General features: G+C 36.5%; 1 protein-coding gene across 34 annotated transcripts in view; it reads left to right on the forward strand.

Moving 5' to 3' along the window:
- The window catches only part of SOX6 (SRY-box transcription factor 6), a 633,064-nt gene that overhangs the window by 499,021 nt on the left and 110,825 nt on the right, over positions 1-23,218 (forward strand). For 25 of the 34 annotated variants that reach the window (XM_072793935.1, XM_072793936.1, XM_072793934.1 and 22 more), the window contains 3 exons: positions 5,599-5,722; positions 16,773-16,852; positions 18,324-18,446. In XM_072793935.1, coding sequence (XP_072650036.1) covers positions 5,599-5,722; positions 16,773-16,852; positions 18,324-18,446 — 327 coding nt within the window. The remainder of the gene's footprint in view (positions 1-5,598; positions 5,723-16,772; positions 16,853-18,323; positions 18,447-23,218) is intronic. The other 9 variants (XM_072793954.1, XM_072793933.1, XM_072793926.1 and 6 more) reach the window with 3 other exon arrangements.

The raw sequence follows: 23,218 nt of genomic DNA on the forward strand, positions 1-23,218 counted from the left end.
CTAAAATCGATGGACAAGTGTACTTTGGTCCACGCAGTTGGTTTCTTTCCCACCGCACCGACTGAGCTCCTCCCCTGATGGAGCTCCTGGCTTCTCGTTACCCAGCCTGTTAGTGCTGACTCGTGAAGCAGTAAAAAATAATGCAGCTTCCTGCTCGGAGATATATTTTTGGCCACATAATGTTTTGCTCTTTGTATTAACCAAATCAATTTTACCTATGGAATAATGAAAGGATCTTTGAATTTGTGCTAAGAGAAAGCTATGCTTTCAAGAAAAGAAGATGCTATTTGAAATTTTGATAACTTCTTGGAAAAGACATGTGGAGACTGGTCATTCTTTGATGGATTGAGGGGGATTCTATTAGTTTTTCTTCTTTAGTAAAATATTTTTGGAAGTTGCCATTTCTAACGTGACTGCCTTCCCTGGCATGTCATCAAATGGGAAAATAGGATGATGGGAAGAAAGAGGGAAGGCAGGCTTATGTTCTTCAGAGCAGGATGGGGCTTTTCTGTGTATTCACAATTCTTTGTTTGCCCTAAGCCCTGATGCTCAGTGCAGTAAACTTAATTCACAGCTTCCATAGGAGGAAAATATTTTGGGTGCTGATATGATTCTTAGGTGGCTACCAAGCCCTCTCTCTTTATCACTCCTCCCTTCCTTGTCCTTACTCTCCATTTCTGTCCCATCTCCAATCAGTAATTTTCTAGTAAGTACAATAAATGGAAAGCTCTGAAAGGGGGAGATTGTTGCTTTACAACATACTTGCTTCTCATATTATTTGTATGGGCCATACTGGTCAGCTTTTTATAAAAGGTGGTAGTTGGAAGTATTCATAGACCTCTATTACCCTTGTGAGTTTTTTAAGTCACATAATTCCTTTAAAGTGATATCACACTGGGGAAATCTGAATAAGGTGGCTGGACTGTATCAATGTCAATACCCCAGTTGTGATATTGAAGTACAGTTTTTCAAGTTATTACCACTGAGGGTAGAAGACACCTGGGATCACTGTATTATTTATTACAAACGCATGTAAATTTACAATTATATTTATAAAACTTCTGGTCAGTTGTTATTACAAAGAGTAATAATATTCCTTATCTCATTTAGAACTGTTTAGCAAAAGATGACTTGATGCTTAATATAAGATGGTACTTAAAAGTATAGACTTCGAGCCTGACAAACCTGGACTCAAATCCTAGCTCTACCACTTTTTAGTTGGCCAAACTACTGAATCTCTCAGGATTTTGTCCTCCTCATTAAATGAATGAAGAGAAGAATAGTGAATACTTTATAGAGTTTTGAGGATTACATGAGATAGATCATGTAAACCACCTTTGTAATGTTTGACATAGAGAAAATACTGGAAAATATTATTAGTGGCTGTGATGAAGAGGATGATTACCTTTACCATCATCATCATCACTATTATTACTTCTGTAATTAAAGTTAGAAGAGGAGCGCTTCATCATCTTCTCTTAGCCAGAATTCTAATTGCTGCTAGGTATCTTGACTTATCTTTAATAAGGGGCACTCTGATTTTTTACATCATTGTTTTACTTAAAATAAGTTAAAGGCAATTTTATCAATCAGAACTAAATGATCATTGCTAATGAATGTATTATAATAAGTTATTGGAATTAATTACAGTAGATTTGTGATCAGATTGTTCTGGGTAGAAAATAAGAGAGAAGGAACAAACTGAAACTGAGCAACATAAGATCTGAAATACTATCTGAAATACAAAATTATTTTTGGTTGCAGACTTCTAGATTTCTCTCCCCAAAGAGCATACACACGTGATCTCTCTCTCTTTTCTATCACTCAAGTCCATGTGATGTAGTGGAAAAAGCACTAGAGAGGGTGCTGAGCAGTTCTGGATTCCAGATCCAGCCCTGTCATAGGCACTGTGTTCTCTCAGGCCATGTCTTTTAGCTACTCTACCCACCTTTTCCCTATGTGCAAATTGTGAGGTTTGAATTCGATTAGCGATTCTCAGAGAGTGGACCCTGGACCAGCAGCACCAGCTTTACCTGGGTACTTGCTAGGAAAGTACCCTCTCAGACTCCACCTCTATCTACTGATTTAGAGGCTCTCAGGGTAGGGCCGACCAGTCTTTGTTTTAACAAGCCTTCTGGCTGAACTGGATACATGCTAAAGTTTGGGAATCACTGCCCTGGATTGTATTGTGGTCTAATTTTTAGATCGTTGGACCCAGCTCCCAGAGCTTCTGATTTGTAGGTCTGGGGTGGAGCCTGATAATTCGCTTTTATGAAGTTCTCAGGGGTTGCCAGTGTTATTGCTCAGGTACCACACTTTGAGAACCACCAGGCTAGATCAACTCCAAGCTCTGGTTCTATCTATGATTACTTTCACAATGTCTTCTGTCGCCCTTCTTATTTACTTTGTCCCTTGGTTTATTGACATTGCCTCTGAATTAATAGCATTGAACATTTCTAACATATCTTACTTTGTAGAGGGTGATAGATGGGAAGGAACTTCCCTAAATTCTTGTAACTTATGTTAATATGAAACATCTACAACTCTTTGGCATTGAAGATGACCCTAGATGGTTTACTTAGTTATCTCATGTACATAGAAGAAACATCTTCAGATACCAAGGTTCAAGAATTCAGATCTGATGCTTAATTGCTATTGATTCTTTTATGTTGTCTCATGATCTGAAGAGCTTGAGAACCAATGTAGAAGTAAAATTATGTTTTCATCCTAAGATGCTGTTTAATGAATAACACTAAAGTTCCCCAAATTATATCTTCACATGATCCTTGTAATCCCACCTCTTCTTTTTCATGGTTTTCTAGATAGTTGGGATGGGATAATGCTCTGTGAGGCCTGGTGTCTGCTAAGAACATGACAAGCCTCTGCCTGTCAAACTGAATTATTTAGTTGGTTCATGTTTTCTTTTTTGGAGTAGAATTAAGGGTAAGAGCCACTATTTCTTGTTTTTTTCTTTTCTTTTCAGTAACTTGGTAATTTTCTAAAACTGAATATGCAAACTATGTAAGAAAAAAACAAGGCTCTAATATTTCTTGAGTACCTGTTATGTGTCAGTCACTGTGCCACAAGTGTTAGTTTTCTGGTCTCCTTAATCCCGACAATAACCACATATGGTAGTATCATTAGCTTTTACATGAAGAAACAGACTACAGAAAGTTTAAGTAACTGTTCACGATCACACAGCCAAGCAGATGGCAATATATAGATTTAAGCTCCGATATGTTTATCAGCAAAGCCTTTCTAGGCATAGTAGATTCTGAACAAATGTGTGATGAACAAATGAATAAAGGAATAACTACATCACATTATCTTCCTAATGCTGAATTTGAAAAAAAAGAAAAGAATCATAAAGTTAAAAAGGCTCTATAGATCATTATCTAGTCAGGGTTTTAGTTATGCTTACACTTTAAAGTATCTCTACCATATGGGTGTCCAGCCTTTACTTGACCACCTCTAGGGAAATGATGCACACAACCTCTTTAATCGGAGTCATCACTGAATAACTCAGTTTTAGAAAATTCTTCTTTAAGCTTCCCTAAAATCTATTTCTCTGAGCCCAGTTCTGCTTTTTGTAATTGATCAGACTTAATCTGATTCTTTTGCCATAGTAAGATAGTCTTGTATCTTCTCTCTCCCCAGCTAAATAGCCCCCATTTTTTCAGCTACTTCTCAAGACCCATAGCACATAATAAAAACTTAATAAACGTTAGTTACAAAGAATGAAAGAATAAATACTCTGCCTAGACTTCTCACTTTCTTGTTCCCCTTTAGAGCATGGAGCATCCGTGCTATTCTAGGCACATGCTAGGAACCATATTTCTAGAAGTAAATGAAATGATTTCCTCTGATCTCCTCTTGCCCTGAACAACAGTCACCTACAAAAAAGACCGTTTTATTTTCTGACATAGAACAGTGCCCTCATCTTTGACATCTCAGGTTTGCATCAGGTCACAGCAAGCTGGAGTTGAACAGCAAACCTAGTGCTTTTCTTCAGGGTTAGAAAGGCAAGACCTGGGCACGAGGGGATCAGCTCCAATTTACGCAGGCTAAGTTTGTACTCTAATGTACAAAACTCGGGCTTACCTCAGCTAAAATGGTAGAAATAGCTGCCCAAAGCTAGTTTCTTTCACGCCCCACTGGCAAGGTAGTAATTGCACAAAGACCTTTTTATTATAAGTTGATTTTCTTGAGAAATGAATTCAGAAAAATACTGTAAAGTGTTTATTTTTTGCTTGCCCTTTATTAACCCACCTCTTAGGGCTTTCCCTCGAGAAAAACTGTTGGTAAATGAAACCTCTTAGACCCACAGAGAAGCATTTTTGCATCACATCCCCGGCTGTGGAGGGAACAGGGACAGGACAAGGCAGGTTGGCGCTATTTAAACAGGGTCATCAACCAGTATATGGAATTTTGCCTAAAGAGAAGATTTAAGAATTTAAACAGGGGAAGGGTTTAGAATTGGTAGAATTAATGAAAATGTTTGTATCTTAAACAGGATATAATGCAGCTTTTTTACACAAGTAAAGATCCCAAAGACCCAGTTTGAACTTAGAGATCATTTCTGTTAGTACATCCTAGTTTTGGTCTTTAAATAACAAAAGTCCTGTAGTTCAACCTATAAAATCATACACTAAAATCCAGGACAAAACCTTCCTGTGATGCTATCCTGGAATCAGGGTAGCTATGCATCGAGTGAAAAAGGGAGCTAGGAAATTAAAATGTGATTTCACAGCCATGATTTTGTCATAGCTCTTATTTTCTTTATATAGAATACAAATACTGATATAGAGTGAAGATTTTCTATTTTGCATTTTTGTGCTCTTTGATACATTTATTGAGGTCAAATGAAATTTGATATAGTAGGATTTATTATGAAATGCTCTCTGAATACAACTCCATAATTACTGAGCTACATGGTAGTGCATAAAGCTGTAAAACTGCTAAGCCAGACAAGCAATTTATATGTTACATCGAGGTGTGTATGGCAAAGAATATTAGTTTAATTGGGAGCCAAGATGTAGTAGCCTTAAATCTGAAGAGCTATATGTTTAACATAATGCGGTAAGGCTTTGAAATAAGATCCCTAAACTGAGGAGATACAGCTTTTGGAATATATAACAATTAGACATTATTTTCTGACCAAGGATACTAAATACTGTTTTCCAAATAAAGGGCAGAATGCAAAGCAGGTGAAAGGGCAAAACCTTTCAACGTTGCGCAGTGTAAAAAGCAAACTTGTCTCTCCTGGTCGTTTTGTTAAAAAAAAAAAAAAAAAAAAGAGAGAGAGAGAGAGAAGGAAAGGAAAAAGGGAAGGAAAAGAGTCAAGATAAAAGAAAACCATTCACCACAATTTGGTGGAAGCAGGGATGAGGCAAATGCACAACAAGGTTGTGTCCTTGGAGTGCTAATGGCATCTAAGAAGGGACTTGGTGACTTTGGCTCGCGATTTCTCAGGGAGCAGATTTGGAATGAGGTCAGAAGTGGGTGGCTGTTTGGGTACCAGCACAGCAGCAGGAGTGAAAAACAAATACTTCTTGGCATACATTTGCTCTATCTGATCATAGGCTCTCTTCTGTTTAGCAGGTTCAGGGTCACATGCCTCCGCTCATGATCCCAATTTTTCCACATGACCAGCGGACCCTGGCAGCAGCCGCTGCCGCCCAGCAGGGCTTCCTCTTCCCCCCTGGAATAACATACAAACCAGGTAAGTAGAGAGGAATTTAACATTCTTTTGGAAATGCTAAGATCCCCATGTTTTTGCTGAGCAGTCACAACAAACATAGGAGCATACAAAGGAACCATGAATAAAACGATCATAAAAGCTGATTTTCACGTAAAATTAGAAATAGGAAGTTAATTGGGAGGAGGGCATGTTAATAAACTCACTGGTTGCTAAAAACTTTTTTAGCACTCTTTTTTCCACTTGGTTTGTTCTGAATTCACAGACAGAATGCTACTTTCCCTGGGGACCACAAATTTTTGTCAGTTCTCTCTCATACCTTTACTGTGAATAATTGTCTCTGGTTAAAGACCCTTTCCTCCTCCTGCGAGCTTTCATGCTTGGTTACAGTGGTCACATACACTGTGAAATGTTATTGTTGTTTGTTGTCTGATTTCTCCTGGAAGAAAAGTTAAAACTGGACTGATTTAATTAGCTCACCACTAAGAGGTAAGATTCCTTTTGATTTTAGTTTAAATAATGAAGCATTCAGTAGTTATTTTCTCATTCATCTTTGAACCTCAAAATCAGGTCACATAACCTTGCAGTGAAATATGTTTTGAGACGATTTAGCAAATGTTATGATTTTTCTTTATTCCTCTGAGTTTACTGGACTCCTGGGGAATTCAATTAGGGACATAATGGTTTGAAGCTTCTTTCAGAGCCTCCTTGTAAACAGGGCTTTAAATGTTTAAAGATACGTTGCCAAAGGAATCCAATGTAGGAAGATAGTGAAGTAAATAAAGTCAACCTTAATTTCATTTGTGCATTCTTTGTAAGTGACCTCAGCTCAGAAGTAGTGACCTTGTTCTACTCATTAATAATTTCCGTGTCAAGTTCTTTTTAACATATTAACCTGATTATATTAGCCACCAAATCTGAGTGCAACAAATCTGAGTGCAGCGGTTTCTTTGTGTAGAGGGTTTATAAAGCGAACAAAGGCATTTTAATGTGCTTAAAGTAATAATAAAATATAAATCACGTTACTGAAATCCTCAGTAAGGAAGCTTACTAAAGTAGCATAAAAACAAAGCTAGTGAATTTTAGCATCTATTTTAATTGCTTGTTGCTATCGATTACTATTTTGCATTTGGTAGATTACTACTTTCTTTGAGAGGAAAGATGGGATGCCTGTCAAACCTCAAATGTTTTGAGGAATAGAGATGTTAAGGAATTGGCTCCTTTTGAGGACTGCATCTAATTAACCAGACCTGGTTTTACCCAAAGATTTTGGGATACCTGAATGAAAGAAAATTGTATTGTTCAAACTGTCAGAATTTGATTTTCCTAGGGCAGAATTTGTAGAGCAAGGGATATTCCCTAGGAAACTGATATCCATATTGGGGACAGGAGTATATTTTGTCAGAGACTATTTTCTCTCAATGCAGGGGTTTGGTCCTCCCCTGATCTCTCTTGAGTAGTTCTGAGCTATTTCTCAATCTTGACTTCCTTGGGAACACCGAATCTCACTCGTCCTCCCTCTACCTGTCTTAGAAATCTCTTCGATGAACTATCAATGGAAACCTTTTATTTAATTTCAGTGTTTCTGAATTTAAAGTGCTTCACATTTAAAAATCAGGTATGAGTCTTATTTTCTACGGGACACACAACATCAATATAGTTGACATGTTTCCTAATTTTGCTGAAACAATGATGCCATTTTTTCATGGGGAGATGTGTTGTTCTATAGTTAATGAATTTGGACCACTTTTTGAAATTCTTTTCACCAACATTAATGAGACAGTAGTAAGTACTGAAGAAGAATATGGAGATTGGGAGAATATTATTGCACAGGAGTGTTATCTCCATCGAACAACATGTGTGCAACATACAGCAGTGTTCAAGGGGTAACAGAATTGTGTTTGATTATGGTGGCTTAAAACCTGTTGGTTAAGGCATGACAGTGGATTTGGGCCATGGGACAATTTTTAATCAAAAGCAAGGCTGATAAAATAAGGTATTTTCTGTGACCCCTACCTAGGTTACATCAGAGGGTTTTATTAACCAGAACTCTAAATTCTTTAATATTTTGACCAAGCTGGGTTTTATTATAGATACAAATTATACTTTAAAGGATTAAAATTATTTGTTCTTATGTAATTAGTAGAGAATACATACCAGGGAGACTTAATCAATACGGTGTTTTTGTCCTTCATGTGAATTGGGGGAGCAGAATTGTGTTGGACTGGAGTCTGGACTAGAAAATTTTTTTTTGCTCCAAACTGAGCTATGATAATTTCATTTGAAATACATGTGAAACAATGATTAGATTTTTATTTTTTAAGATTTTATTTATTTATTCATGAGAGACACAGAGAGAGGCAGAGAGAGAGGCAGAGACAGGGGAAGCAGGCTCCATGCAAGGATCCCGGGACTCCGGGAGCACTCCCTGAGCCGAAGGCAGATGCTCAACCACTGAGCCACCCAGGCCTCCCATTGATTAAATTTTTAGAAGGGAGTAGTTCTGTCATATATAAAAGCATTGAAATGGTGGCCTCACTTTATATTTTGGTTCCTAGTCAAGAGGATGAGCAATCACTATCTTGGTCTTTATAACTTACAAACTAAGTGGTTCTCTTTTTGCCCTTTTCCACCTTCCCATAACCTGAAACTGTTCCACAGTGTTTGTGCTTTCAGCTGATTGAATAATTGTCTTGATTTCTAGACAGCACAGGCTACCTGAAGTTGATGTTCCCTGTCAAAGTTGGCTGTTTCTGAATCCATTATTAGGATAGTCTGAACAAATATACTTAGGACTCTGGACCTTCTTCTCTTCCCCTAATTTGACTCATTGCTCTGGATACATCAGGGTCCCCTGTGTAGTGAACACCAAACAAGTCCTCCCAGTTTGGTGGGTTGCTGAGAAGGCATGTGGCCTATAGGGATTGTGCAGTTTCCAGGGAATATCTATCAGGTTAATATCTGTAGACATAGCTTTATTGAGTTTTGACCCTTAATTTTTTTTTTTTTTTTTTTACTGTTCTGTAATTAGACACATCATTCTAGAAAAAAAAAGTCATGAGGGCTCAGAACATACACCACAGGGGTACCTGGGTGGCTCAGTGGTTGAGCATCTACCTTTGGCTCAGGACATGATCCCAGGATCCTGGGATCAAGTCCCATAGGGAGCCTGCTTCTCCCTCTGCCTATGTCTCTGCCTCTCTGTATGTCTCAAGAATAAATACATAAAATCTTTTTTTAAAACACTGCAAAATTTTGTTTGTTTTACTCTTTCACATCATAAAATAGAGATACAGCAATCTGGGACAAGATTAAGCACCTATATTTGAGAAAATTAAAAGATTAAGCGTCTTTCATAGCTAGCGATATGTATGTCAGACAGGATTGAATTGCCTATAAAATAAAAATAATGGATAGCCTCCTTCATAGGCCAGGGATGGTGGAGCTGACCCATGGACTCTGTGTAGTTCAGATTTTTAAAATAATTGCTGCTGAGCAGCCCGTGGCTTCCTAGGAGATTCAGAGAATAGGATCTCTGCCTATGCCTGGCTTCTCCACCCACTTATTATAAAATAATAGCTGAAGCCTCCTGAGTAGTTGCTTTGTGCCAAACACTGTGCTAAATATTTCACATGGATTATTTTATTTGTTACTTGAACATGTCATTTAGCCTTGCTGAGCCTCACATTTTTTGTCATCTAAAAATATATGTCCACTGCTCAATGTGGGTGTGAAGATTAACTTTGTTAAAATTTATGAAAATTCTTTGAAAATTCTAAGGCACTAGGTTTTGAGGGTAAAGTCTGACCATGAAATTAAGTAAATTTAGCATTAAACTACATCCTTACCCATTAAAAATGTCCAAAAACTAAACATTGGACTGAGATAAGCTTATATCACTATGCATAATGTTTCCAAGGTCCACCCATATTGCATTATTTATCAAAAGCTCACTCTTTTTATGGCTGAATAATATTCCATATGTCTGTGTCTTTGTACATATATATGTGTGTGTCTATATGTATAATATATAATATGTAACATATTATATGAATAGACAAATAGTTTGTTTATCCATTCATTTGTTGATGGACACTTGGGTTGTTTCCACATTTTGGTCATTGTGAATAATGCTGCTGTGAACATTAATATACAAATATCTGAGTCCTTGCTTTCAGTTCTTTTGGTTATTTATGTAGGAACAGAATTGTTGGGTCATATGGTAGTTCCGTGTTTAACTTTTTCAGAAACTGCTAAACCGTTTTCCACAGAGGCTGCACCATTTTATACTCCTACCGACAATGTAAGAGTTCCAATCTGTTTACATCCTCACCAACACTTGTTATTTTCTAATCGTTACAAAAATATTATAGTGATCCTAGGAGGTATGAGCTAGTATCTCATGTGGTTTTGTTTTTTCTTTTTTCTTTTTAAAAAATATTTTATTTGTATTTATTCATGAGAGACACACACACAGAGAGGCAGGGATATAGGCAGAGGCAGAGGACTGGATCTAGGATCCCGGGATCATGAACTGAGCCAAAGGGAGACACTCAACTACTGAGCCACCCAGGTACCCCTCTCATGTGGTTTTGATTTTCATTCTCCTAATGATTAATAATTTGAGCATCTTTTCATGTGCTTAATGGAAATTTATTTATTTTTCTTGGAGAAAATACTTTGTTTAGGACTTTGCCTAGTTTTTAATTAGGCTGTTTGTTTTTTGTTATAAAGTTTCAGGAGTTCTTTATATATTCTAGATATTAATCCCTTATCAGATATATGTTTTGCAGATATTTCCTTCTGTTTGCCTTTTCATTTACTTGATAGTATCATTTGATGCACAAAAGTTTTTAATTTTGATGCACTCCCATTTATCTATTTTTTTTTCTCATGGCCTATATTTCTGTTATCATGTCCATGCAATTGTTGCCAAATACAAAGATTTACTCCTGTGTTTTCTTCTAAGAGTTTTATAGTGTTAATACATATGTTTAGGCCTTTGATCCACTTGAGTTCATTTTCATATGTTATTTAAAGTTCAACTTCATTCTTTTGCATGTGGATAGTACTGACATCTTAACAATGTTAAGTCTTCCTGTTCATGGACATTTCCATGTATTTAGGCTTTAAAAATTTTTTTAGCAATATTGTATAGTTTTCAGTGTGCAAGCCTTTCACCTCTGGTTAGATTTCTTCCTAAGTATTTAATTACTTTAGATGCTATTATAAATAGAAATGCTTTCTTAATTTTCTTTGGATTGTTCATTGCTGGTATATAGAAAAACAAATGACTTGTGGGTGTTAATTTTACAAGATTACAACTTTTGCTAAATTTTTTTAGTTCTAGTAGCTTTCTTGTAGATTCTTTGGAATTTTCTACACATATGATCATCTCATATGCAAGTAGAGATAGTTTTACCTCTTGCTTACCAATTTTGATACCTTTTGCCCTCTCTCCCTCTTCCTTTCTTTCTCCCTCTCTTTCTCTTTCTTCTTCTCTTTCTCTCTCTCCATCTCTCTCTCTCTTTCTTTTTGAACAGTGCTGGCTTGAACTTCCAGTATAATGTTGTATAGCTGCAGTGAAAGCAGGCATCATTATCTCATTCCTGACCTTAGAAGGAAAGCTTTCTGGTCTTTTACCATTGAATATGATGTTAACTGTGGATTTTTCATAAATATCCTTTATTGTGCTGAGGAACTTTCCCTCTATTCCTAAATTTCTGAGAGTTTTTATCCTGAAAGGGTATTAGATTTTGTGAAATGCTTGGGATCCCTGGGTGGCGCAGCAGTTTAGCGCCTGCCTTTGGCCCAGGGCGCGATCCTGGAGACCCGGGATCGAGTCCCACGTCGGGCTCCCGGTGCATGGAGCCTGCTTCTCCCTCTGCCTGTGTCTGCCTCTCTCTCTCTCTCTCTCTCTCTCTCTCTCTGTGTGTGTGTGACTATCATAAATAAATAAAAATTAAAAAAAAAGATTTTGTGAAATGCCTCTTCTGCATCAATTGAGATAATTATGTGGATTTCTTCCCCTTTGCTCTATTAATGTGATGTATTACATTGATTTTGTGTGTGTGCTGAACCACCTTTGTCATCCAATATGTATATTGGAGGTATGCATAGGTGTGTATATGTATATATAAATATACATGTATATACATATATATAAAATATATATTCTCATATACATATATATCTCATATATAAAAATATATATATTCACATTTAATTTTCTTGGCAACTCTAAGATAGGTGGCATTATATCTATTTTATTAAAAGGAAAAAAGGTACAAATGGTCAAATAAGTTGATTAAGTTTCCAAGCTTTCCCATCTAGAAATTAGAAATGGAGACAGAATTCAGACTGAAATTCTCTGATTTGATATTTTATACTCTTGCAGACATGGTTTAAGTATGTAGGATATTAACAAAAGTCTAGCTCTTTATTTGCTGTGGAAAATATGTTATTTATATGTATGGATTCATCGAAATGGCATCTTGTAATGCTAGCTATTTCCACCTCTTTTAGAATATGTAAAGCTGAGGTTTATAACCACTATTACTGGAATACTTGAATAATTAAATTTATCTACTGGAAGTCAAGACAGTTTTTCTGAGGTTCTTTAGATCAGTAATTTCATTTTTAAATAAGAGTATTGAGGTCCAAGAAGAAAATATGCACATCCACATAAACTAACCTAGTTTTCTGGAGATCAAGATTACTTTGACTATACCCTCCATCACATATGGAAGCTATATCATTTATGAGCTATACTAAGGTATGAACTTTGAGTTGATTTTTTAAATTTCTTGTAATGGATGGATTTATTTTTTTGTAATTTATTTATTCATTAGAGAGAGAGAGAAAGCATGAGCCAGAGGGGCAGAGGGAGAGGGAGAGAAAATCCCTAGCAGACCCCATGCAGAGCACAGAGCCCAACATGGCTTGAACTCATGACCTGGAGATCGTGACCTGAGCCGAAACCAAGAGTCAGACATTTAACTGACTATGCCACCCAGGTGCCCCATATGGATGGATTTATATAGTTTATCCACATTCACTTATTTAATTGCTATTGTGACAAATACCATGGATTTTCATATGATTGGCCGACGGTCTGGATGTATCTATGAAATAAGTGAAGAAATTAAGATTGATCCTTGATTCTTATCTTCTATAAAGGTATGAAGAATAATGCACATGTTCTTAGAAAATGCCCTGGGATCAAGAATTTTCTCATCATTGATCTACTCTTTGATGAATAGAGGAGAAATTTAGCAAGAGAAATAACAGCATGATGACCTCAGCAATATACACTTTAATCCTTCCAATTTTTTTTGTCCAATTGTCCTCCAAACAAATTGAACATTGCATTTTATTTTTAGGATTCTAAATGTGTCATTCATTTACCTGCTAACTTTTTCTGCAGTGTGATGCCTCACAAAGATAAATTCAGATTGATTATGGCATTATTTCAGAATATAGAAGGGTTGTAACATTTTACTATTCTCAATGCAGATATCCAGGCAAGATGCAAAGTGGTACGTCCAAGTCTATACTGATGGTTGTTATTGAAATATTTCTGTATTGTAGCAAGAATGAAGATAGCTTATAGAAGTGAGGTCTACCTATAAGTTGTTTGGCAACTCAGATAATTTACCATGATCCTATGATGCCACCACACAACAAACTGTGAGATAGGGATATGTAGTATAGTTTGATTTCATTTTAGAGGGCAGGAAATGAAGTGTGAGATTTTGAACCAGTTACTGAAGAGTCACTGAATCCTGTCTTCTAGGTTAATGTATTTTTATTTGTCTACTCCTTCCAGCCTCTCTAAATTATTTCCTCAGTAGGTTAATTCTGAAGTTAATATCCCAGGAGACTACAATCCAGTTCCCTTGTCTTTCTGAAGAATCAAAGTAAATGAACAGAATTTTACCCATGAGGTTTTTGACTTTTTAATAAAAGTGAAATTTATATTTGAATTACAGAAGCTAGGAGTATTTTGGCAGGTGGTAGCCTGTATCTAATGGGTCCTGGATTCTTAATACAATTTCCCCCTTCTCCTGTGTTTAAATTTTAATAAGTTTGGGCCACATTGCACTTTCTTTGAAAATTTTTTTTAAAATGTACTTTCTCTCATTCAGAGACTCTTGCCGTGGAGCTGGTTTGGTTCCAAAGGAATGCTGTCTATTGTGACAAATGAAACTAGTATCAGGCAAATTTTCCATAGGTTTTAAATCCTGTTTTATATTTGTTTTGTAATCTCCAGATAAAAATAGTCAGTTTGAAAATCTAGAAGGCTGGAAAGATGAATTTACAGAATGGGCATTATTTCCCAAATTGGCTTTTGGAGATTGTCTTTTTACACTAGAAGTAGCAAGGGCCAGATTACAGTGGTGTCTAAAGCCAACCTGTTCCAACAGGCTTCATCTTTCTTTGTATAAATTTAGAAAGAATGGATCCTCACGCAAGCATTTCAAATCCAGAGACAAATTTGAAAAAAATTGCTACAACATGTTGACTGATTTCTTGCCAAGTCAGCCACTGAGAACTTTTACTTGACCGACTCTTACAAAGAGAAAATTAAAGGGGTGGGGGTGAAGCACATAACTTTGTTATTAAAAAATTAAACTTTGCAAAACCCTTGATTCCCCCTCCTGCTTAACATTTTTCTCTGCTGTTTTTAACCCCCTTCTCTTCTTTGCTCTCATCTTCTCCCTCTCTTGCCTTCCCCTCCCCCCCCTTTTTTTTTTGCTGTCTCTAATCATTCTCTGTATTAGACTCTGTTTTCTAATGTATTCATTTTTACTTTTAGTATTGATTCAGAAATATGTTCTGGAGAAATAGCTTTCGATAGATTGTATTCAGATACACAGATTCAAACTGGCAGAGAAGGTTAAGAACATTTTAAAAATATGCTTGTCAGCAATGGAAAGAAAGCTGTTTGTAGCCAGCAGGTGAGCTGGAGAGTACTACAGGGTGTGGTAGAGATAGTAATAAATTAACTGGCAAGCCAAAAACTATAAAAAAAAAAATCAGCTATTTCATAGCATAGAAGCATGACAGCTATGAAAAAAGGAGTGCCCCAGGGAATTCTTTTAGAGTTTGATTTTTTTAAATATGTTTGACATGAAAAATGTTTTAGTACAAATAAAGCAACTGGTATTAAACTTACAGGGAGGGGGGTTGTGGTTTAGAGTTAGTATGAATAATGCATGATATTTAAAGAAAGAACAGCTCTAAAATGTTCTGGGAGGCAGCCCATGTTGATGGTTTGGAATGGTGATTTTTTTTCTCCCTATTTTTGAAGCATCATTAATTCAGTATCGTTTTGTGATTTTTTTTAACCTGATAAGATATCAACCGAAGAAATACTATTTGACTTAGATTAGGATATTCTTTCTTCACATAATTTAGTTTAAATATCAAGAAGATCAGCAAAATTGTTTAAGCATAAAGCAACAGTCATTTACTATAAAAAATAATTTGGCCTAGTTATCCTTTTTAAAAAAGCTCATGTAGCACTGCAAACTAAAATCAACCTCACGGAAGGGGAAAAACAAGATCAGATATTTTGAACATTACTCCATAGGAGACCAGCACAATATAGTGTGAGTGAATGCATTGTAGCAGTGCTCCATATGCAATCAGAAGCCAATTGTTACTGGACTGTGTACAAGCACACACTGTGCTCAATGGTCTGATGAGGTATTATGGATGTGATGCAAAGAGACTGTGTAGATTAGAAGCTAACAATTTGTTAAAAGTGAAAGCAACTTAACATTTACATTGGGCCAGCTGAGTAGCACTTCATGTGGCAACAGGATGAGCTCCAAGAAATGGGGGGCGGGGGGGATGAGGGGTTGCCAGGAAGGCTCCAGGTATTAGTGTCCGTGCAGAAAAAAAAGAGATTGTATTGCTTTCCAATTGACTACCTTTATTGCTGTGATTCTTTCTACACTCTCTCTTCATTATTACATTCAGCTTTCAGTGTGGAAAAGTTCATGCAAAACAGCATGATTATTATAAATGTCAAAAATGTGTGGAGGATCAGCCTATTAAAATATAGCCTAGAGATAGTACATAACACTGACTTTAAATAAGTAGCTGCAGCCCAAGTGATACTCCATTAAATCACTGATATTGTGTAATTTATCCACGAGTATTAATTTTGAATTCAGTCACCACTATCACAATACGTTCCTCATTACTTTTTCTTGGTTCTTCACATCGCTGCACGTAGTCTGTGCTCTTAGGTCACAGAAAGGACTTCCTTCCCTGATTTAGGAGTGCTATGAAGTCAGACATTGAGATGTAGCATTGATCTCTGCTGAACCTTGCTCAATCTCTACTAGACTTTTAATGTGGATATCCTATGTAAAATGTGTGGTTATTTAATCAAATCATTATCAAAGAATCTGTGATAAGCGCCTACTGTACATGAACCTGCACTAGGTTCCACCAGAAGTTAATCCCAAAAAATATGGTTTCTACTCTTGTGGAGATACCAGGCATTTTACAGAATGCTGGCAGATAAGATTAGTTTCCTTCTCACTCCTATCTAATTGAAGAGGTTGCATTTTAAAAATTTTTTTCTGTTCTTTTTTGTTAATAAAATAAAGTTTAGGGTTATGGACAGTCAATAGCCCATAATCTTTTTTGGACTCTAATACTCTGCTTTGCCTACCAAGCCAAAACTTTTGTTGTTCCAACATAAAAACCTTAATACTTTCTCAGTGAACTGAGTGTCAGCCTGGCTTTAAGATATTTTTTTTACTCTTAAAAAAATGATGTATTACACGATTTGTAATGGAGTGAACATGCTTGAATTGCACATTTAATTTTTTTAACATCACATTCATGTTTTGCCAGTTTGCCTACCAGCTATCTGTTAACAAAAAGTTCCAAGGCAGCACTGCAAGTCTATGCCCAACTAAGCCTTTTGTTTCTGCAGATGTTTGGGCTTAGAGCAATGTTGTAAAGCTCAGGCAATCCAAGGACCATGTTTGTACTTGTCTGCTGCGATTCCCTGTGCATTGTCTAAACCTGTATGCATTGTTCTTTCCGACAGGTGATAACTACCCTGTACAGTTCATTTCATCAACAATGGCAGCTGCTGCTACTTCTGGACTCAGCCCTTTACAGCTCCAGGTAAGTGCCAGAAGAAAAAAATGTGGGATACAAGCCAGTTCTTTAGTGGAAAACTGCTAACCAGCTGTATGCTAAATAATGGCCTGAATGTTAAATAATTTTTAAGTGTAGCCTGGAAGGATTAACACCTTGTTTACTTACCATGCTGAAAATAGAAGAGAAAACTGCCAATTTTAGTATTTTTAAAGGAAAAATGATATTATGACTTAGTACTCTATATTTTCTATCAGGTGAGTTAATGGTTTTATAATTTTTTATTGCTGGCTGCTGCTATTGGATATGTTAGCTTTTTCCATATCAGTTTTCCATCCACGTCTCCATTTGTGTCCAGATGATCTTTTACACATGAACATCAAAACAGAAAACAATGTTGGACATTTTCCTTCTTGCAGTTTATAGATTAGGTGTTGTTATCACCAAATTACCTTCACTGTTCAGTAATATGTAAACATATTGCTCTGGAATATGTGTACTCTCATTCTTATCTTTAGCTTCATGCCATGTCAAAAGTCTGGGCATGGCATCCAACCGCATTCTGGATTAGGGTTCTTTAGTTATAATGCAAGACTGGGGGAGAAAGTTTTGGAAGCTGGATGAACAATCATTTGTACCTTATCTTCTTCACAGTAAAGTGAGGGGTTTACAATAGGAACAGGCGATCTTTATACCCATCTAGCACTGCCATTTTAATGGGAAAATAACTTTGAATATGAATATATATTTTAACAAAAACAAAAAAAACACAAAAAGATATTATCATTAAAATAATGGTTAAACCTTAATGAAGAACTTGAATTTCAATACAGTAGAAAGTTTAAAGATAGTCTTTTATTCTTATAACTTACTGTGATTATTTTTGAGTTTTCTTACAAAGGAATAGCATCTGGCTAGGCATTTTTTTTTTTGTCTTTGCTATTCCATATATGGCTTGAGTATAAGAAATGTGCAAATATTTTCCTATGAAAAAACATCATTGTGAGCATTTTCAATTGGGTCTGCAAATAAATAATTTTTCCAATACTCTGAGTTTTTGTCATAAGCTTCTTCCGGAAAGCCTGGACGACATTACCCATTATGGACGACCTAGCAGAGCTAGACATTTTGCCTAACAGGAGCAGCAGGCCTACCTTTCTTCCAAAACTTCACCTTTCCCACTGCTAACACTGAAACTTACTGCAGTTGGAAAAATCTAAAAGGAAACCTCCCTCATATTAAAGCTAATCTGTTTCTCCTTTTCCCATAGCTATGCTAGAGTATCTTCTCGAGTCAGAAGGAAAAGTATGGAACCAGTACCATTGCTTGATCCCATAGCCAAGTTTCTATGAAGGACAGTATCTGCTTCCTAAACCTTCTACTTTCTATTCTTTGGTGTGATCAGTACCCTGGATTTAGAAATATGTGGTCTGTTTCATGAGTTCTGACAGTATGTTTTGTCTTTTTTTTTTTTTTTTCTGAATATGCTACTAAACAGAAGGGTCATGTCTCCCACCCACAAATTAACCCAAGGCTAAAGGGCCTAAGTGACCGTTTTGGCAGGAGTTTGGACACCTTTGAACATGGTGGTGGCCACTCTTACAACCACAAACAGATTGAGGTATGAATGCTTCCATTGGTGCTTCATTGGGTGGGGGACTGGATTGTTCAGTCATATTCTAGGCTTTTTTTTTTTTTTTTCAAGTGGCAAACACTCGACCTAAACACTAAAATGTGACCTTTCCCTTTTTCTCTTTCCTAAGGAGGCTCATTTTTGCTCCTTTTCTTTTACAGATGGCAAGCCCCAAACCAATGCCCCTAATGACTTAAGTTGTTTATTGCTATACATTTAGGCAAATTCTGTACATGTATGCTCGAAACCATCCCCTGTTCCCTTACTCTTTTGCTTCTTTTATGTAATACTGTATAATGTTTATAAACACTTGAACACTTAAAACAATCTCATTTGACTATATAACAACCCTGCAAAGTTGATAAAATATAATTCTGCCTATATACACTAAACAGTGGAGGTTCAGAGAGACCAAGGCTGTGCAATATTCCTGGAATCAGAGCTAGTACCCAGGATTTTTGACTAACTCAGGGTTCTGAATTTTGTTTTCTCTGGCTGAGGTAGCTGAGGTAGGGCTAAGTGCCTGGACCTGACTGGTTGCTTTTTTGCTCCATGAACTTCTATAGTATCCCTTTCATATTTAACTTCCAGTCAAGCTTTTTGTTGTTTTTGTGGGATATTCTTACCACATGGGAGGAGATGGCTTTTATGGTTCTTTTGAAAACCCACCCCTTTTCTTCTATAGGGGTCTAGTCCTCATGTCTCTAATTTCATGCTTGATTTCTCTTTCATATCACTGGAACCCTCTCCAGTATTATCAGCTACTGATGGGCTGTCAGCTATCTGTTGAATCACCAAAAAAACATAGAGACAGGCTACCTCAGACTGAAACACACATTAGCTTTCTGGGTTAGACCTAATACTACATTTTGTATTCTAACCTAGGATGGGAAACTCAGTCCCCCAAAAAGAAAATAATTATATCAAACAAAGTTATATATTCAGATCCTATTGGCTCTGGCATCAAACACTATATAATCAACTAACTATCCCTTTGCTATTACCTTCCCTGCTGCTTTTGAATCTGTATTTTTGAAAAACAATAGAGAAAGCTCACTCCTAAGAGGAAAGAAAAGGACAAGATCATAAACCACCTTGGAAGTAGCCTAAGGAAGAGTTCCAGAGCTTGTTGCCTGCCTTCCTCTTTCCCTGTCACTTTGATATAACTTATATGGGGGGTTCCCACCCAGACATGACCAGGCATATACTGCAGAGTATCTGCTATCTTCTAGACAGCAAGAAGGGATTTCTTTTGCAAAGCTTTCTTTTGACTGAAGAAAAGGTACCATATTTCTGGACATTCTGAAGATTTACCATGCCTAGGATTGCTAAAATCTAGAGATAACTGCGTATGAGGGCCAAGACTTTCTTTGTGATGACAGTTAGCAAGCTTACGTGCCCAGGACAGATCGTTCGTTAAATGTTTAAGTGCTTGGACAAATGTGAAAGCAGGTGGTCTTGGCTCAAATTCAAGACTTCCTCTCTATGACTTTTATTTTCTCTTGAGGTGTTGAGATCTATCCCATCAACCCTTCTCCATCAGCAGTTTTCTACCCCATCGCTTCTTTTACTAATTTTTCACTTAGGTTGACTTCTCACCATCCCTGGACCCCTGATGCTGCCAAATCTGGCTTCTGTTGGGTTTCTGGAAACTATGATGTCACATATGCGAGTGCCAGGTCTGTGTAGTCCTGTAGCAACGTTGATCTAGAAGCACAACATATGCCACACGTCTGTCACTTTCATTAGGATTAATAGAGAACCAGTTAGTGCAGGACTCCTCAGGCTTTGCAGCTTAATTTTGGGCCCATTTGAAAGTTTCCTGGGTTTCTGTTTATTCTTGTTCTCTTTTCCTGCTTTCATTTTTTGCTTTTTTTTTTTCCTGCATGTCAGGAAACCTTTGCTGTTTGCCTATATGGTAGACTGGTTGGAAAAAAATTGACCTTGTTTGAAGGGCAGGTTTCCCAAACTTTCCTGGTATGAGTATTCCATGTTTATGGGGACAGATCCATGAAAAACACAGTAGACATACATGTCTGAGCTACTACAGACACTAACATTTTAAATCATAGGCAAAAGTAGGGAGAAAATTTAATATCTTGCTTTATTGATTTTAAAGTCTGCTTTCTTTTCTAATGCTTCCCTCCTTTGACAAGCTAAAATGTCACAGCTCTGTTAACAATCATGAGCAATAGACAGACTATTGATACCGAGGAAGCATTACAATTATGTTAACTGGTTTTATTTCTAAACAGAGATTCTTAGGAAAAAATGCCCATAACACATACATGCCACCATCACCCAAAGCACCACCTTCATATATATCTGGCTGCATTGCTCAGAGCTAGTCCTCTTTACCTGATGTTATAGTTCATATGTTCTTCAAAGATTGTCACTCCTAACATCAATGAGCCTGGATAAATCTTAACAGCATTTATAGTTCTACACTGAAAGCCTGAAATCTTGTTATCAAGTAGGAAAAAAAGGTATTTAAAGTGCAGAGACTCTTCTTACATTAGCATATTCCAGTTCTCTCTTTCTTTAAAATAAGGAAGATACAGGAAAGACTTTTTTTTTGTACTCTGTGCTGATCTAAGGCATGGTTTTCTCTGTCTCAGGGGCACAATATTAGGAGAGAGAAGGCCAAAGAATGCTATTTTTAGTTGAACAGTTCAGCAGATGGAGGCATGAATACTCATATATCTGAAGGTTGAGGGGCTTGAACCATTAATTTTGATAATGTATTTAACCCTGGGAACAATCAGAAACTGTAACTCTAAGGTTACAGTGCTTTTGACCTTTAGAGAACAGAGGGCACCTGCTACAGTAAACAATATATTATATTGCTACTTATTCCAATTCTCTACCCTTATAAATTTCAGGACCAGTTGCCATTTGCTTTCCTCAGCTCTGTTAGCATTGGTCCTTCAAGTACATCAAAAAGAATGTTAAGGAAGGGGGACCCCGTATAATGAGGCAGTCATGTAAATATGGCCTTTAAATAGCTAAGATGTTAAATTGTTTCTGAAAAAATATTGTCTCAGAAACTAAGCTCTGAGTAACTTCTTTCTTTTTTAAATGAAAAAGTAGTTTCAACGTATCAATTCATTTTATGTGACTACTTTCAATAGGATAGATCCTTAAAAGTAATTTGTTCTGTTTTTTGTTTTGTTTTGTTTTGTTTTTAGATGGGAGAAATGTTGCTTCATAGAAGTGGCTTATATTAAATACAATCTGGTACCATATCATGCAAAGTGATACACCTGTCTCATGCTTTCTTATTAAATGATGCATGCTTCTCTTTAGCAAATACAGCAGTTAAATATCACACAGCTTAAGAATTTCTAATTAAAATATCTCCACATGTCAGCATATTGGTAATGTATTATTTTAATCCATTTATTTTGTTTATGAAACAGTGACATATGTTTAGATTGTGAAATATATGAGCCTTAAAAATCACTTTATTGAAGAAAATTAATTCCTACAATACTGTCTCAGTAATGTGTTCACTCACCCAGTCAGTTACTGGCGGCACTGCCAGTCTTAATGTTGGGTAGACACACTTACCAGTTTTATCTGCATAACAGTCTTGGAAGGAAGCAATAGCAGTTCTTTTTTCTTAGTGCCAAATGATAGAGTTTCTCTTTCCTTACTTTTTTTTCTTTCTCATTAATTCAAACCTGCCCCCCCTGCAAAAAAAAAACCCCACTTTTTGTGGCTTTTTGTTTGTTTGTTTAATACAATGAAGGATGGGACTGAGTGTATGTACAGGAGATTCTGAAAGACCAATCAAAATTAAAAACAAGCTAGTTACCTTTTCAAAGTTAGACATAGTAATTTGTTTGTCAGCACGGAGATGTTTGGGTCAGCCCTGAGATAAAGTGACTGTCAGCAGTTATTCCTACAAGACAAGTAATTTCACTCAATGTATTACTGACAGATTGCTCACTTCTCTGAATCACCAGAGAAAACAAACTTAATATTGTTACAGGAAGAGTTTCTGTCTTCATTAGCCTCAGAGAATGATTTTTATCGAGCATTCAAAGCCTACCGAGCTTTAGTTGGAACATATTTTAACAGACAAGTTCTTATAATGATAGTATGGGTAGTAGCCTAAAATGAAAGGAATTAAATATGAAAATTTTTAAAATATCAATATAAGTAGATTTTCACTTTTATTCAATGGCTACTATGTGTACTTCAGGGAAGATTTGAGGAAAGGGGTATAATTAGAGCCTTAAAATGCTAGGAAAACCTATCAATCATAAGTTACCCTTAAATGAAACTATTAAAGTGTTGCCAAGTTTGCAAGGATGGAGGAGAACAATTGAAGTTTTTGCAGAAGTAAATGCAAACACATATTTTATTTAAATAATATTGTCAATTTTTATGTTACAAATGGAAAGTGAAGAAGTACCCATCAACATTGAGAATGCTCTAATTCTATATCAGTTCCAGCCTGAATGTTTATGATACTGTGTTTAGATGCTCTTCTCTGGCTCATACCCTGTTTTCTTGTTTGCAGTCATAAACACACCTCAGTGCTGTAGAGGAATGAGAGGGTGAGGTGGCTTTGCTAGGTAGGCTTGAGAAGTCATCATTTCTAATAGAGAGTTGAATAAAGAGTTGATTAGAGTGACCTACTACTAGCTACCCAATGGAGAAAAAGGAATGCACTGATTCAAAGCTTATTTCGAGGATGCCGACCATGGGGCTGTGCTTTGAGGGGAAGTGCTTTCTTTTCTCTTAATCAGCTT

This window comes from Canis lupus, chromosome 23 (assembly GCF_048164855.1).
Source record: "Canis lupus baileyi chromosome 23, mCanLup2.hap1, whole genome shotgun sequence".
NCBI classification, from domain to species: domain Eukaryota; kingdom Metazoa; phylum Chordata; class Mammalia; order Carnivora; family Canidae; genus Canis; species Canis lupus.